Source organism: Sinohyriopsis cumingii, chromosome 8 (assembly GCF_028554795.1).
Source record: "Sinohyriopsis cumingii isolate HCF-2022 chromosome 8, ASM2855479v2, whole genome shotgun sequence".
Lineage (NCBI taxonomy): Eukaryota > Metazoa > Mollusca > Bivalvia > Unionida > Unionidae > Sinohyriopsis > Sinohyriopsis cumingii.
In genome coordinates, this window is record NC_142968.1 from 31,203,863 (window position 1) to 31,219,976 (window position 16,114).

The 16,114-nt window shown below is 37.4% G+C and overlaps 1 protein-coding gene across 1 annotated transcript in view; it reads left to right on the forward strand.

The window, feature by feature from the left end:
- The first annotated feature begins 2,484 nt into the window (after positions 1–2,484).
- LOC149793235 (uncharacterized) overlaps positions 2,485–16,114 on the forward strand; it is a 101,490-nt gene continuing 87,860 nt past the window's right edge. The window contains exons 1-4 of the mRNA XM_089968968.1: positions 2,485–2,526; positions 3,133–3,183; positions 11,122–11,201; positions 11,718–11,789. Of these exons, the coding sequence (XP_089825094.1) occupies positions 2,520–2,526; positions 3,133–3,183; positions 11,122–11,201; positions 11,718–11,789 (210 nt within the window). The 5' untranslated portion in view covers positions 2,485–2,519. The remainder of the gene's footprint in view (positions 2,527–3,132; positions 3,184–11,121; positions 11,202–11,717; positions 11,790–16,114) is intronic.

The following is a 16,114-nucleotide window of genomic DNA, read 5'->3' on the forward strand; positions in this document are numbered from 1 at the left end:
CGCTTGCATTGGTCTGAGTTTCATGTTACTTTACAAACCCAGACAGTGTTACTTCAGTATCAAATTCTTCAAATTTTTAAATCGTGATTAGATCATATAAGTCTGACTTTGGCTCAAATTGCGTACCTCCTATGCGTGGTTAGCGCAACAGCGAAAGGGTCAAAATGGTTCAAAGGAACGAGATAGAACGTAGCTAAATTCAGTTAGATTTTTTTTCCCCGTAACCTACAAGCTTGACTTTTAAAAAGTCTAATATAACACATTGTCCGTTTCCCCAACACAGTGTTAACCCTTATAGTCCTTATTACCATGTAAAAGACAGCAGAGTGAACATTAAAGAAACATGATTAGAAGAAACAATATTTTAAAACTTCAAAATAGAATGCAAATGGAAGGTCAGTCTGCACTATTTTCACCTTGAACCAAATACATACTGAAAATAGTTCATACTTTGAAGTTTAGGTTGCATTGCTACACCTATACTGGATAATTTGATGGAAGGCACGATGAGGCATCAACACTTTCTATGTTTCTCTCTATCGATACTGATGTTGTGAATGTCTGGTTTCAATTTGGTTACCAAAATGGTCGATTCTGGTGGAGACAGATGTGTGTGCCAAACATTTTTTAATCATTTTGTAGCTAAATTTGCATAAGAACCTTGCCGTTTTCTCATAGCTGTGTCTTTATGCGTGTACCAGAATGCTCAGAATGAGTGGTTTTGCTTGAAATTGTTCCGTTTATGGTCCACTCTCCATGTCTTTGAATCAATATATGTGGAACGTTTTTCATTGCCTTTTCTTGTTTGAAAATAGGGAGTGGTGATGCCATAACGCTTTTTGTTGCGCTATCGTAGTGCAATTATACAGATAGCGAGCTTTTAAAACATTAGCTTAGCTGTGTTTATTTTTTCTACCGATTTCGTTTCTTCTTTTCCTAGCGTGTTTGATAAGGTATACATGCTGATAGTGATAGGGCTTCTGTTGGATTTAGATTGCCTTAGAAGTGCCACGATATATCTCGACCACGGCCGTTTAATACTACCACTGTGTTTTAGGGAAAGCTCGCTGCTCATATTGTCGACTAATGAGGTGGAAAAGCAATAGCAAGATTTATGATGCTGGCTGCTGCCGTGGCCATATTGGCTGTAAAAAAGGTCAGAGTTGTTATATAAAATTAGATGTATATCCTGAGGTTGAGAATATTAGAGAACAAAGTATTACAATCGGTTTTTTAAGGAGAAAAAGTAAGAGCAAGATCTTGAAGTGACAGCCATGTTGAAGTTTAGATTAATACTACCTTTTAGTCTCTTTCAGCCAGACCTTTGACATGCCTCCATAAGATCTTGGCTAGACAAAGATCATTCGTGTAGCTGAGATCCCAACACGCTAGGCGATAATCAGGCTGAGCGAGATAACACCTTGTTCATTTAGGTCATAATTTATATGCCACGTTTATCATACTCATTTCAGGATAAGTAGCGATAACAAGATGTCCAAGATTGCCGCCTAGGGGTCACCTATCCTGCTCTTAGCTCATTGTTTGAGAATAAACGAGAATCCTACATATTTCCCATACGTGGAGGAGTTCCTTGCAAAAATGTTGATCTTTAATCAATGTTCTACGCAGCGTTCGTAAGATACGGAGGATGGGATGTCATCCTGCGGAAACACCGGTTCGTAACTGACCTAATGTGTCTGCGTTGTTGTCCTTATGGAGACATAGGGAAACCATTTTCAACTGACAGGTTCAATTCAAGAATAAAATTGTGTAACACATTTTTTAGGATTTTCTCTATGTAGTTTAGGATAACTAGCAAAAAAAAAAATTAAAAAAAATAAGAAGCTGACGCAGGCCAGACGCTGGGCTATCGGTTAGAGAAGCAAACACTAATGAACATGCAAATACCATAGGGACACATTGTGTGTGTGAATGAATGAACAAACAATTTAATAGATGCATGAACAAACATGTGAAAGAAGTAGCTAATTCCGATTAGTTGCGCAATCTTAGAATTGATTATCTTTGAATTGTTTCTCTTGTCGCAAATAATGGCTTTCGAAGTGTTCGCATGATACGTGGGTAAAGATTTGGGGTGGTATCTTGGTTTAATGCCATTTTTCAGCACATGGGTAGCTCCAGATACGCTGTAAATGGTGTCAGTATATTTGGTAGAGACAGAACCCGGAGACAATCGGGGAAGGACTACCAGAAAACGGGAAGCTATTTACAAGAGGAGTGCCTTAGGCCACTCGTCCAACCTCTCCCCTCCTCCCGGGTAAAGTAAATAGTATCTATGCGATTTATGTTATAGGTTCATTAAGAACAGCCCATCCTAAAGTATCGGTCCGTACAATATTGGCAAATGACAATATGCCTTTAACGCTATTTGGTCCAATTGATAAGAACCATACTCCAAACTGTGAGTTGTGTCTTATCTATATAAATAGAAAAGCTTCCTTGTATTCTTAGTAGTACCTGATTTCTCCATTGCACTCGAGGATTTATTAAGCCAAAGGATGGATAGTAAGTTTAACCCAATCGAGCTAGTGATAGTCGTGCCCTTTCTCCAGTTTTCGAAACGTATTTGTTTTTACCTGCATGCCTTGAAGGAATTATTTAGATTGTTCTTATCTTTAATAAATTTTATCTTCACTTACTAATTCCATGAGATAATTACAAAAAATTGTTTAATTCGTATCAGGATCAGTACCTTACCGTTAATGTAATTTTGTTGTGTGTTAAACAACATTGTTTTCAATTGGAAATCTATAAAAATAACATCCTCATATATACGTTATTTAAGTAGTTTTCATGTGTGTTCATGTAGTGAGACCCACCTTATGAGTTTTAACATATACATTTTTCATTCATGGTATTCTTAGACGTGAGACGTTGTACATTATTAATTTCTAGTATCTATTAATCTAACTTTCTGTCGAACATTTATCGTCATTAAAATACAGACTGAAATTCTAAGTTGAAAGTACTTTGGCTATATTAGCAGAACTTGTATAAGTGACATCAAAACGGTCATGTATCTTCATTGCCTATCCATGAACCTGTATATCTATATGTCTAATGCCAATATATTCATAAATAAACACACTTATTTGCATGATATTCTTGTAGGTACTATATTTATTCTGGGATGTTTAATCAGCGTATTGATTTCCAGAACTGGTAAGTGATTAAAAGATTTAGTTTTTCTAGAGTTTGCAGTTGTAAAGTTTTGTGTAGTTTGATCTAATTTAGAATGATTCAAGTGGGCTAATTGCAAGGAAATCTGAATAAATATATCATTGCACAGGGGAATCAGATTGATTTAAGTCATTATATTACACACAGGAATCCGAATGCTTATATCAACGGATTACACGGGAGTCTTGGGTAGTATCAGGGGACCAAATGGGTTCAAATGGAGATCGTATGGGTACAAGGAAATTGTCGCTGGCCGCTATATTTAGAACGAGACCCTATGGGTACAAATTTAACGTTAAAAATGCCCAGACGTTTAATGCTTATGATTTACATGACCGGACAGTATGGATAGCGGAGTAATGACTATTTTAAACGTTAGAATTTGCTTTGATTCTATATGGGTGTGGATTTAACATTAGTCATTGGACTATCGCGATGAAAATGTATGGGCACAAAGGAAAGTGGCAATATTATAATTATTCATTGGACTGACTGCCGACAACTGATAAATTGAACGTAACCGACACTTACAAAACAAAACGATATTCGAGGTAACAAAACAAAGGTTAATACTAACCATTACAAAATACTTCTAATGAACACATTTATATGACACAAAAGAAGTGGATGAAATCTGACACATTTACATAAGCACGCATTTATACTATGTCGCAAGGGTATGACTTTTCACACATGCTAATATTCTCACACAGAAGTATATGAATGCTTTCATAGACACCAAACACCATCGCACACAAGTGTAGGAGTCCTCACACGAATAAGACCATGCCATCATATCCAAATGAGGGATTAAGTTTCAGTTATGAAAGACATTCACACACAAGCACTAATATAAAACACACAAAACATTAGCAATGGCTGAGTAGTACATCTAGGTGGCGATGAAAATGGCAATTTGGTTGTCAATCAATGAAGGTTAATATGCGATGAACGATAGGGACAAATCTCTGCACACTGTCTACCACATCTGGAGTAGCACCAAGGATTGACGGATGGTTTCGGATTCTTTATTTCCCTTGCAAGTTTCCTCCTGAACTAAGCTGTATTTGATGTTGCGAAATTTCTTTTCTTTCTGTCCCTCTTGCTTCCTCTACTCCTCAACCTAATGCTAGTTTAATTTTGGCCATATAATCTTACATTACTTCGTGGATATGTTCTTTTCTGTTCACATACACACAGGGATAATTTCCCTTTCAAAATGTCTTGATTTGGTAGGACAGTATTCCTTATTTTGGTCCAAGAGACGCTCTCGTTTCTAGGATATGACTATAGCTTAACCTGGAAGCCAGGCTGCTCGTTTTCTATGGTGTTGAGAAGTTGACTATGGATGGCAAAACTTCTGAACACACCAATATGTATGCTAAAGACGCATAGGTGGATGAAAATATCCCTCACATTTGGAGCCGCAGGCATGAAGGGAACATAATCTGGTGTTGGGCACGTAGAAGACAGAAAACAGGTCTGATGAAATCACACCGACAACAAGGAACACTCCTCCTTAAAAATGTCCAAAGATTAGCAGAGAGATAAAATAATAAGGATGTGAAACATTTTTTAAAAAATAAAATGACTCATTTTACACACACTTATCATCACTTACATTAACATACTATTTTATACAAGGGTATGTGTGCTCAGAGTCAACACACCAATATTCTTAATGCGGGATTACGTTTTAGCAGTATAAGATAAATGCACAGCATATAGAAACATAAAGCAGTAGTAGTATCTCGTGGTTTATATTTTAGAGCAATATATAGGACGACTGACACTCACTGTAGTTTTTATTTTGGACCAAAGTTCCACCAATATCCAGGACAAATGTCTCTCATTGGTCTGAGTAAATACTAAAGATGGATCTTTTTTAAGTGACATATGACTTAGAGTTAGGTTTACAACTTCCCTTACCTTGTAAAATTTTAAGTTGTTTAAAACTCTGCCAATATTCTTTTCGAAGTGGCGCTTTTAAGGGTAAACTTCTCTAAATACACTGCTCAGTAATTACTTCACTAAACTCAACAATTACATTGCTACACTAATTTGTTTGCTAGCTTCTTCGTTAATGTTCTTTGTGAACATGTCTATAATAGTTGCCAAGACTGCCAACTAATCCTGAATTTACAACATGTTCCTCCATTCGGCTATTCAAGTCAACTTCGAAAGTGGATAACCACGTAGGAATACGTTACCCTTAATTTGTGTTCTATAAGGGTCGGCAAAGATATTATTCGGGTCTGCAAAAGTACGTTCTCAATGTAGATTCGCCGTTGTCCCCTGTCCCCAACACGCATTTCGGGGACTAAACTGTAACCACCACGAACTAATCTTTTGACCATCGAGCAGGAAGGATTCACATAGTGTTTGCACTGCAGACAACCTAATTAATATTTGCATTTTAACCCGAAAAAACAATGCCCGAACTAGGAAAAGAAGGAACAGTACCAAACAAAGGGGCAACAGACGTAACCCTTCTCCTTGAAACGATATAGATGTTGTGTATAAGATGTACATCAATGTTTCTAACATTATTGAAATGCATGAGTAACGGTACTTATTTAAATTTAATGTTACGCAGTATTTCTCAAAGTAAAGTTAATTCTGTTGCGGTGGTGTCAGAAGGGTCAAAGTTGACATATAAAAAGGTTTTATCAATAGGGTTCTTTAAATAAGCCGATAATAAAACTTCACTGCTACAGACTTTGATCTCAGCTCATTTCCAGGTTAAGCCATCGAGCAGGCTGATCTACTCCAAATGCTGCAATGCCTGGAAAATGCCTGAATGCACTGGAAAGGTATTCTTTCCAATGTAGTTTCACGTCATCTTTTTCAGTTTGCAGGTCCAGGAATAACTGTTTCCTTCCCTAGAGATCCGGGGTGGCTGTAACTTTTCGCAGAATTTCTGTCTCCTCCTGTATGTCTGGTGTGTTTCCGTCTGGCCTGTGAAAACACATACATAACACAAAACAAATACTTGTAACGTCGATTCTGCGTGGCTAACACAGAGATATCAGCAAACTTTGCTGGAAACCTTTGTCGAATGGGTTTGCATCACGTATACTCTAATTGTAATAATCCTCATCATAGATTTGTCTGTTGGCTTAAGGTGCACGACACGATGTTTCAATTCCAACGTAGCCAGCTGGATGATCCTGTAAATATAATCAATGCACGCTAAACGTGTATCCTATTTGTACCCGTCCCTCACTAAGTTAGCCAACGTTTCTTCGTCACTTATACTTTTTGTTCTTGGGAGGGGGACACAAAATCCTTTCCATGTCCAACGATAAATCTGACCTCTTCCCTCACTTCTTTAGTTTCTCTTGGCGAAGACGCTAACTTTCTTGATCAAACCAATGCATGATGAAGTTGTCATATTGGTGCTTTAGGATGTAGAATTTAAAAGTCTTCAAACTTTTCTCCTTATTCTCTTCTATCATCCACTTTGATATATTTTTCTCCATTCTTGAATGCTCTAAGTAGGTTTAGCCGTCTCCACTAAAGTTTTCTGGTGAACCAGCTGTAGATGTTGCAATCATTGGACATTCCGCAGCCAGTTCTCGTTTTGACAACCCTGTTGTACTCATGAACGGTTGTTGTAAATTATACGTCTCTGCCAGATTAGGAGTATGAAATAAGTGAGGCATCCTTTTATAGTACCAATGATGGCGTTCCACCTACCTATTGTGAAAACTAAAGTTCAGTTTTTCGTCCTCCCATAAAATCTAAGGGTACAAGCGTTATTTGCTTCCACAATCGTGTGTCATTTTTTCTTCACCTCAAGACTCAGCGAGGTCTAGAAATTGACCCTAAAAACGAGCAGTTAATAAACGTGTGTACAAATTTTCCGCGTTGAAGGAGGACCGTTTTCGTAGGAAAGAGGGGAATCTTATATGTCACTATTTCCACAAAAAAAAAACTATGGCGGCTATTATAACTGGTGGAGAAAGAACTCGAGTATGCTCCAGTAAGAACCACAAGAAGCTACAACCACAAGAAGCTAGGCAGATTGATCACACTAGCAGATTTATCACATGCCACCCCTTGAGGATCTGATGTGTCCTCACTACGTGTCGTAAGAGGCGACTAAGTAGAGGCAACCTGTTTGCCCTGGGTTGCGCTCCATGTCGTGGAAGGAAAGGATCCTGTTAGTTGAGCAGAGGCGTTCCGATGCAATACACTACTTTGGCCTCTCAGGAAGTAATTTTACCGACCTTATAAGGCGGTGGCTTCACGGGTCAATCATAGGTAATTTTGTCGACTGAGTATAGCATATGTCTATCCCTATCACTTGAAAGGCGTCCCCTTGTTGGGCTCCATGGTGGGCGGAGAGCACGGGTGCTGAATTTTCATCAATGCAACACGAAAACGTCAACAAATAAATCAACACAAACGCACTAAAATTGGATCTGAGTCAGATGACGAACCATGTAGAGTGGAGCCATTTCACCGCTCCATGGTTATACAGTCCAAAGATGCCTCAAAAACTCTTGCCTCACTCTCTCCATTTGTGATTGAAAACACAGTAATGGGATCGATTTGCACACGAAAAAATGTGAAAAAATTTGATATCGCGTTGCCTTCTTGTTTAGTGTAAACGATGAGGTCAGAAAGAAAATATCTAGAAAATGAAAACTTTCATCGATATTCCAGTGACCTCATTCGCTCACACCACACTCAATATGTCAAGAAACGTGATTCGTTGTCGAGATGGAGTCAGCGACATCGATATCATTGAAGGAATGAAAAACGAAGGTGTCATTGCAGTCCGTAGAATAGTATTAAACGTAATAACAACCTGCAGAACACCAACACCATTGTACTCACCTTCAACAACCCAGAGTGGTCAAAGTTGGCTTCTTGCAAACGAAGGTTGAGATATACATTCCAAATCCCTTTCGATGCTATAAATGTCAGAAATATGGCCATTACGAAGACCGCTGCTTAAAAAGCCAAATATGTGGCCGATGCGGAGACCATTCTCATCAGGAATCTGATTGTAGAGCAACTCCGCATTGTGTCAACTGTGGAAAGGGGTACCACGCCATTTCCAAGGATTGTGATACTTGGAAACAGGAGAAGGAAATACATAGGTAAAGTACACAGCTAACATTCCCTATCCAGAAGCCAGAAGACTTGTACAGGCCAAAACAGCCCATCCTGACCCATCCTTCTCCACTGTAGTGATAAGCAATCCTAAAACAGCGAAGGACGCACAAATACAACACCAAGCTATAATATTTCCATTACTAAGCACAGAAAAACTCGGCATCTACTCAGACAACATTTAATAATACACTACCATCGAAATCACCAAAGAATAAAACCAAATCTCATGGAAACAGACAACACAAATAGGTCAGATGACCCCATTAAACTCTATCACAGGTTTGAAGACATTGAGAGCATGGATGCAGAAGAAACTGCTCCATGCGCTCAAGGTAGCTCCAGACCTACAAACAAAAAATCCCCCCCCCCCGTACTTCCTCCAGAAAAATAACCACACAAATTGCATCAGCAAAAGGTCTAACCTAGCTCCACAATCTTCAGTTTCAATTTATAATGAAGAACAGTATCATACAATGGAGCTGCTGATGATTTAAAGCAAATTACAATGATATGCTCCTCCTTTTAAAAGAACATGATCCTGCAATAATATGCCTTCAGGAAACATTCTTGAAAGATACGGATAACATTACACTTAAAAACTACTCCTTGTTTAACACCTACTCACAAAATGTTTACAGGGCCTCAGGGGAGTTTATGTTTTTGTGAACAATAAAGCCCCTCATAGCGTCATCCCTTTAAACACAAATCCGCAAGCCATTGCGGTAAGCGTCACTCTTCATCGAGTGATTACATTTTGTTCTATTTACCTGCCACCAAACACCAATGTAGTACCAAACAATTTAGACAAACAACTTCCCGCACCATTTGTTTTACTCGGGGATTGTAATGCCCATAACTTTTTTTGGCGATCAAAGCACATAAGTGACCGACTTCACAAAGTAGAAGACATCATTTCTAGACAAGATGTATGTCTATATAACACCAAATCACGAACATATTTACACCCAGGAACGGGTACATACATGTGTATCGATTTTACAATTTTCCCCCCATCGCTACTTTTGGACTATGAATGGAAATTCGCTGATGACCTTCACAGCAGCTATCACATTCCGTTTACTCTTAATACTACTGACGCAACAATTGACGAAGCAGCTCCACAAATAAATTTAAAGAAAGTCGACTGGGCCAAATTTGAAACACTTTGCACAGCTAGGCTGAACAAGGATACCATTTTAAACGAGAATAACCTTTTTCAATATTTTACTTCTGTTTTAACTGACATTGCAGAAGAATCTATAGCCATTTCCTCAGCAAACTATAAAAGAACCCGAAAACCGTGGTTCACACAAGAATGTAAAGAGGCCATTAGACAAGGCCGAGAAGCAGTGAAAACATTTAATAATCGTCCAACACCCGAAAATTTCACTTAGTACCGTATTGTTCGGGCCAAAACACGCCTCACAATTAAAGAAAGTAAAAGAGCATCTTGGAAAAAATTTGTTTAAACTTTAAATTCTCGTTCCTCGATAAAGAAAGTTTGGGACACGATCCAGAAAATAAATCGAAAGGGAAAACTCAATTCCTTTAGACATCTCAAATTAAACAACAAGAATTTCAAATCCAACCTTGATATAGTTAATATACTTGCTGATAGTTTCTCTAAAAATTCATAATCTCTAATTATTCAGAAGCCTTCAGAAGACTTAAAACTCAAAATAAAAGACACGGTTGATATTCACAACGAATAACTCAGAAAGTTATAATCAACCGTTTACACTGTATGAGTTGATGTAATCTCTGAATAAGGCAACGATACATCCACTGGGCCTGACGAAATACATTACCAGTTTTTGAAACACCTTCCAGAACCATCATTAACAGTCCTTCTGGAAATCTTCAATGATTTATGGATTACTGGTAATGTACCAAACATTTGGAAAGAAGAAACAGTAATAACAGTTCCCAAACCCGGTAAAGATAGCACAGATCCTAACATACACCATTTACATTCCCCGTGGATCGGGAAGCTTTAATTTTCACCGTTATCATCTTATCGTTTTAATTTCAACTATCTGGTTTTGATATCGCTGGTCGATTTCAGACTTTTTATAATTTTTAAAAGATTATAGATTAACATTTTGTTTGGCGCTAGATAGGCTAACAGTGTTGATGCGCCGTCAAAAATGCAATCAATCAATCAATCAACCATTCGCTAGTTAGACTAATTTCAGACCTATGTTAAACTCACGAAGCACTTTTACTAAAAGGAGGATTTCTCAATTTAATATATTGCTCTCTTATTTCGCAATAAAACATGACATTCTTAAATCCTAGTTATCGATTGTGTCGTGAATTACTGTTTGATGAATTTACTATGTGTTCGAAATATACCACAGTTCATTACTTTATATAGCCTCTCCTCTGTCTGTCTGTCTGTCTGTCTCGCGATGTTGCGGGCGCTTTCTCTGTCTCTGTCTCTCTCTCTGTCTCTCTCTTGCATCTTTTGCCTCTATCATGCATCTGTACATATAATTTTGTGAAACCACATTCTTGGTGAGCTTCTATGACATAAAGTTTATAATCTAATGTAGGGAAAGGTTTTGTTCTAAGTCATGGGAACTCATGAAACAATCCATTGAATCCCCAACATTTATATTAATAAAGCGTATTTGAACTATGAACGGGTACAGAAAGTTCACATCATATAAATGGATATTCATAAAACTCATCGATAAAGAGTTCAGACTGGTAGTGTCAATTAAAATATGAAGGAAATTATGATAAATATTTTGTCTAAATAATCAATTTATTTTTGCTGTTGAATTTTAGATACATACAAATGTCTTAGCTGCAAGGCAAGTGCTAGACCACGCGATTGTGAATTTGTCCAGGAATGTGGTCCGCATGAGGTATGTAATTCGATCTTACTATTACGTGTACATGTCTCCAAAATATATCTTTGCTATATTCTTCAACTTCAAACATGACATCCCTGCGTTTTAGAAAGTGCTGAAAACTTAAAATTAACAGAATAGACACTAACAATTGTCAAAGGAAACAAATATTATGGAAATGTGGACTTAAATCTATATTGATTGTATTTCAATAAAATATAATGTTGGAAATTTTCTGTTTCGATTTTTATACCGGCAGATGCTGTGACTGTTATCATACACAATTTGGTTCAAAACAGTAGTTTCAGTTACAATCTTATGCTGGCAGAAAAGTACACGTAAATTTCCTAACGTGATGAACTTCCTCTTAGTCAACTATTTTAATCTCTCTATCCTTTATATAGTACAATATTTATTTCACTGTACTACCAATTTAAATGTAGTACTACTCATAATGAAAACTAAAATATATGCGCCAATTGGATTTCATTCTGTAACTAGTGCAGACCCTCTGTTATATTTACTCTTCAGAAATGCTCCATTGAATCATATCTTACGACAACGGGCTACATCAGATACGATCTCGGTTGTATGGACATCCACGTAAGTATCATGTTTTAAATTTTTGGAAATAGTAATCATTAGTTGGTGTTATTATTGAGTGCAGCAATACTCATTAGAATGAACAGCACGGTCGATGAATTCTTTGCTTCGTGGAAATCAAAACTCATTAACGGGAAGTGATAACACCAATTAGAATCAATGTCTCCTTATTAAAGATGCAAACATTTTTGTTAACATGCATGAAATCAAATATTTGCATCGAATGCTTATTCAACTTATCATTATGGTATCAGTTACTGTATGGCTTCCAAACTCTCGATTGCTTTATACTTATGAAATAGGGCATCGCTCGAACATTTTTGACTCACCGTTTCATCTGATACCTTGAAATGAGAAACTTTCAAATAGAGAACAGTACATCATAACCATATTTTATTTGTGGATAAGAATGGTTAATATGGGTCATGCAATGGCTCATTTGAATGTGTATTTCTAATTGTGTCTGCTCGGAGTGAACATTGGAAAATTGTCAGTGTTGAAAATGCTCAAAAATGGCTCATGTTCATCAGTTTCGTACACATTACTTCTAGACAACATAAAAACTCTTTCCTGTGCCTATAACACTAATGCATAATAATATATTGAATAACTTGTAATTAGAAAACACACAAAATCAACACGGTTCAGAGACAATGATGCCATAAATAACGAAGTATCGTTTTATTTGTTCTCTCTCCAGAGCGAATCTATTTTCATAGCAGGCGTTCTCCTTCATCTATTTTTCACTGACAGGCTAAATTACAAAACCAAGATGTATTTAACACTATTATGAGATGGTGTAATAAAACAATATATTTCAGTACCAGTAAATATGTAAGAACCATAGTAAATTACAAAAGTGAAAAACTATTAAATTGCAGGCCTATATTACAACACCAGACTATATTACAATACTATAGTACATTACCGTAAAAGGTAAAACAAAATTCAGGCTATATTAACATGCCTGGCTAGATCACCATATCAGGTTATATAAGTAATACTACAATGGTAGGATGTACTACAACATCATGATATTTTGCAGTAAATGTCTATAAAATGCAGGGCTTCTTTACAGTAACAGAAAATATCTCAATTCCAAAATATCTTGTTTGTCCGTGTTGCACTTCAAACGTCAAAGATGACCATAGCATTAATAACTGATTTTGGCATATGCGAGTAGGGTGGTGGTTTCAGACTGATTTGCGCTGTAAACAATCTGTGCCACACAAAACAAGTAGGTGTGTCTTGTTGATGCTTCTTAAGTAAAGGAATTTCTTCATTTCCAATATTTACGCTGCTCGCTCATATGCACCGCCTCTGCAATTTCCTTATCTCAATGTATGTATATCTTCACTCAGTATTGAAATATTTTACTGATATTTTTAGGGTGTACTTGAATAGATGTATCTTTCCTCCCTGAAATCGGTTTTGTCCTTCAGCTCGCCATTGAAAACCATCTTTGATTGACACTCATCTCACATCCTGATGTTATAGTATGCCTATAACATCTGAACATTTCATGAATAAGTAGAAGCTTCGAATGCCTACTTTTGCAAGAACATCTGATTATGTCACCTTTTCTAGTATTTTATCCGAATCAGTTTATTCAGACATCATGTGTGAAAATGGGTCATCTTCTTGGCATGGCGTATATACACACCATCCCGGTTTTGTTTTTATATAGCAGGGTCGGCAGCAAATAACTTTGCAGACCTTCAGGATTGTTTCCAAAAACGTTTCTGTACTCCCACACATTTGCCAGAGGTCGACCAATGGTTACATGTGTTTCAACAAATCGGTAATGTGTATGCGTGTTTCAACCGAAGGTCTTCGTGTAAATGAGTAAGCAGAACCTCGGTTTGCCCAATTGTTCTTGACGTTCTCAGAGGTCACATTATTTTGTTCAAGCTGGCTGCACAGTTTAATGACAAATGTAAGTTTTAGACTCTCTTTCTCAATTTGAAAACGTTGAGCAATTCGTATATAGGCTGTATCCGGATGTCGAACTTAGAGACTATGAGCCAGCGATTAGTCTAGCATTATACACTTCTCATGGTATTCCTAACTCATACTTCCTGTCAGTATCTCCCCCTGCGGGTCGGGGTTGAAGAATTGGCCCCACGTGCCTCACTACATGTCGTAAGAGGCGACTAAGTACACTAATTTGGTCTCTGCTTCTTCTAGATTGGTCGGGATGGCCCCGGTCTCGACAAATTGGCTGGTCACGCCGAGCCCTAGGAATTCTTTATTTACTCGCTCACCTTTATCTTTCTTCTGGTACCTCCCTTGATACCACCGTTGCACCTACAGTCTATTCCTTTATCTTTCCCTTTCCAAAGTCTTCTAAGACTTCCTAGAAGGCGTGGCTTCACGGGTCAAACGTAGGTAATTTTATCAACTGAGTATATCATTTGCGTATCCCTGGCACTTGAAAAGTGTCCCTTTGTTGGGCTCTATGGTGGGCGGGAAGTACGAGTGATGAATTTCAAACAAGTCAACATGGAAATTTTAAAAACAATTCAACATAAACGAACCAAAACTTGATCTGAGTCAGATGACGAACAATGTAGTGTGGAGTCATTTACACGCTTCATGGTTATACAGTCTAAAGATGCCACAAAACCGCTTGCTGCACTATCTACGTTTGTCATCGAGAAAACAATCACCAAATCAATTGGCGCACGTAAAAGTGTTTTAAAAAGTTGAAACCGTGTTGCCTTCTTGTTGAGTGTGAGCGACGAGGTCAAACAGAAAATATCAAGAAAATTAAAATCTCTTCGACATTCCAGTGACCTGATTAATGCCCATACTATTTTATGGGGATCAAATCAAATAAACGACCGAGGACAAAAAGTGTAAGCGTTCATTTCTAGAAACGATTTGTGTCTATATAACACGAAATCACCGACATATTTACACCTAGGAACGGGTACATACAATGTTTTCCCTCTCGCTGATTTTGGACTATGAATGGAAGGTCGCTGATGACCTTCATAGCAGTGATCACTTTCTAATCTCTCTTAAGAACACCAACATTGCAACTGACAAAGCAATTCCACAACGGAATTTAAAGAACGCCGACTGGGCCAAATTTGAAACACTTTTCACAGCTAGGCTTAACAGGGATATCATTTTAAAAGAAATTTTTTAAAATTATATTTTACCTCTGTTTTAAACGACATTGCAGAAGAATTCATTCCCAAGTTCTCACCAAACTGTAAAAGAATACAAAAATTGTGATTCACAACAAAATGTAAAGATCCCATTAGACAAAGCCGAAAAGTAGTGAAAAAATGAATAATCGTCATACTCTCGAAAATGTAACTAAGAATCATATCACGATTAAAACAAATAAAAGAGCATCATGGAAAAGATATGTTTTAACTTTAAATTCTCGTTCCTCTATAAAGAAAGTTTGGGACACGATACGCAAAATAAATGGAAGGGGAAAACACAATTCCTTTCGACATCTCAAACTAAACTAAAAGAATTTAATCCCAAACTTGACGTAGTTAATATAAAGTTGCTGATAGTTTCTCTAAAAGTCCTCATCGGTTAATTATTAAGAAGATTAAAAACTCAAAAGGAAAAGATTCGGTTGCAATTCACATCGAATGGCTCAGAAAGTTGTAATCAACCGTTTACACTGTTTGAGCTGAATAAGGCCCTGGATACATCCACTGGGACTGAATAAATACATTACCAGTTTTTTAAACACCTTCCAGAACCATCATTAACAGTTCTTCTTGAAATCTTCAATAATATATGAATTACTGTTAATGTTCCAAACATTTGGAAAAAGCAACAGTAATACCAGTTCCCGGACCAGGTAAAGATTGCGCAGACCCTAACATCTATCGACATATTGCTCTCACAAGCTGTGTGTGCAAAACGGTGGAACGAATGATCAATTCTCGGCCTCTTTGGTACCTGGAAACTAACAATTTAGTATCTCCTTTCCAAAGTGGCTTTCGATATAGCCGGAACACCAATGATAATCTGGTTAGACTGGAAACATTTGTTTGCGATGCATTTGTCAAGAAGGGACATTTAGTAGCGGTTTTCTTTGATTTAGAAAAGGCCCTTAACACAACATGGAAATACGAGATACTAAATGACATGCACGATCTAGGTCTAAAAGGCCTTCTGCCCTCATTGGTATCAAATTTTCTCTTAGACAGGGAATTCAAAGTACGAGTGGGCTTTACCCTCTCATATCTGCACGAGCAAGAGATGGGTGTGCCTCAGGGCAGTATTTTATCTGTGACGCATTTCAACATCAAATTTAATAGCATCACCAAGTTGTTGGCTCCTGGTGTGGA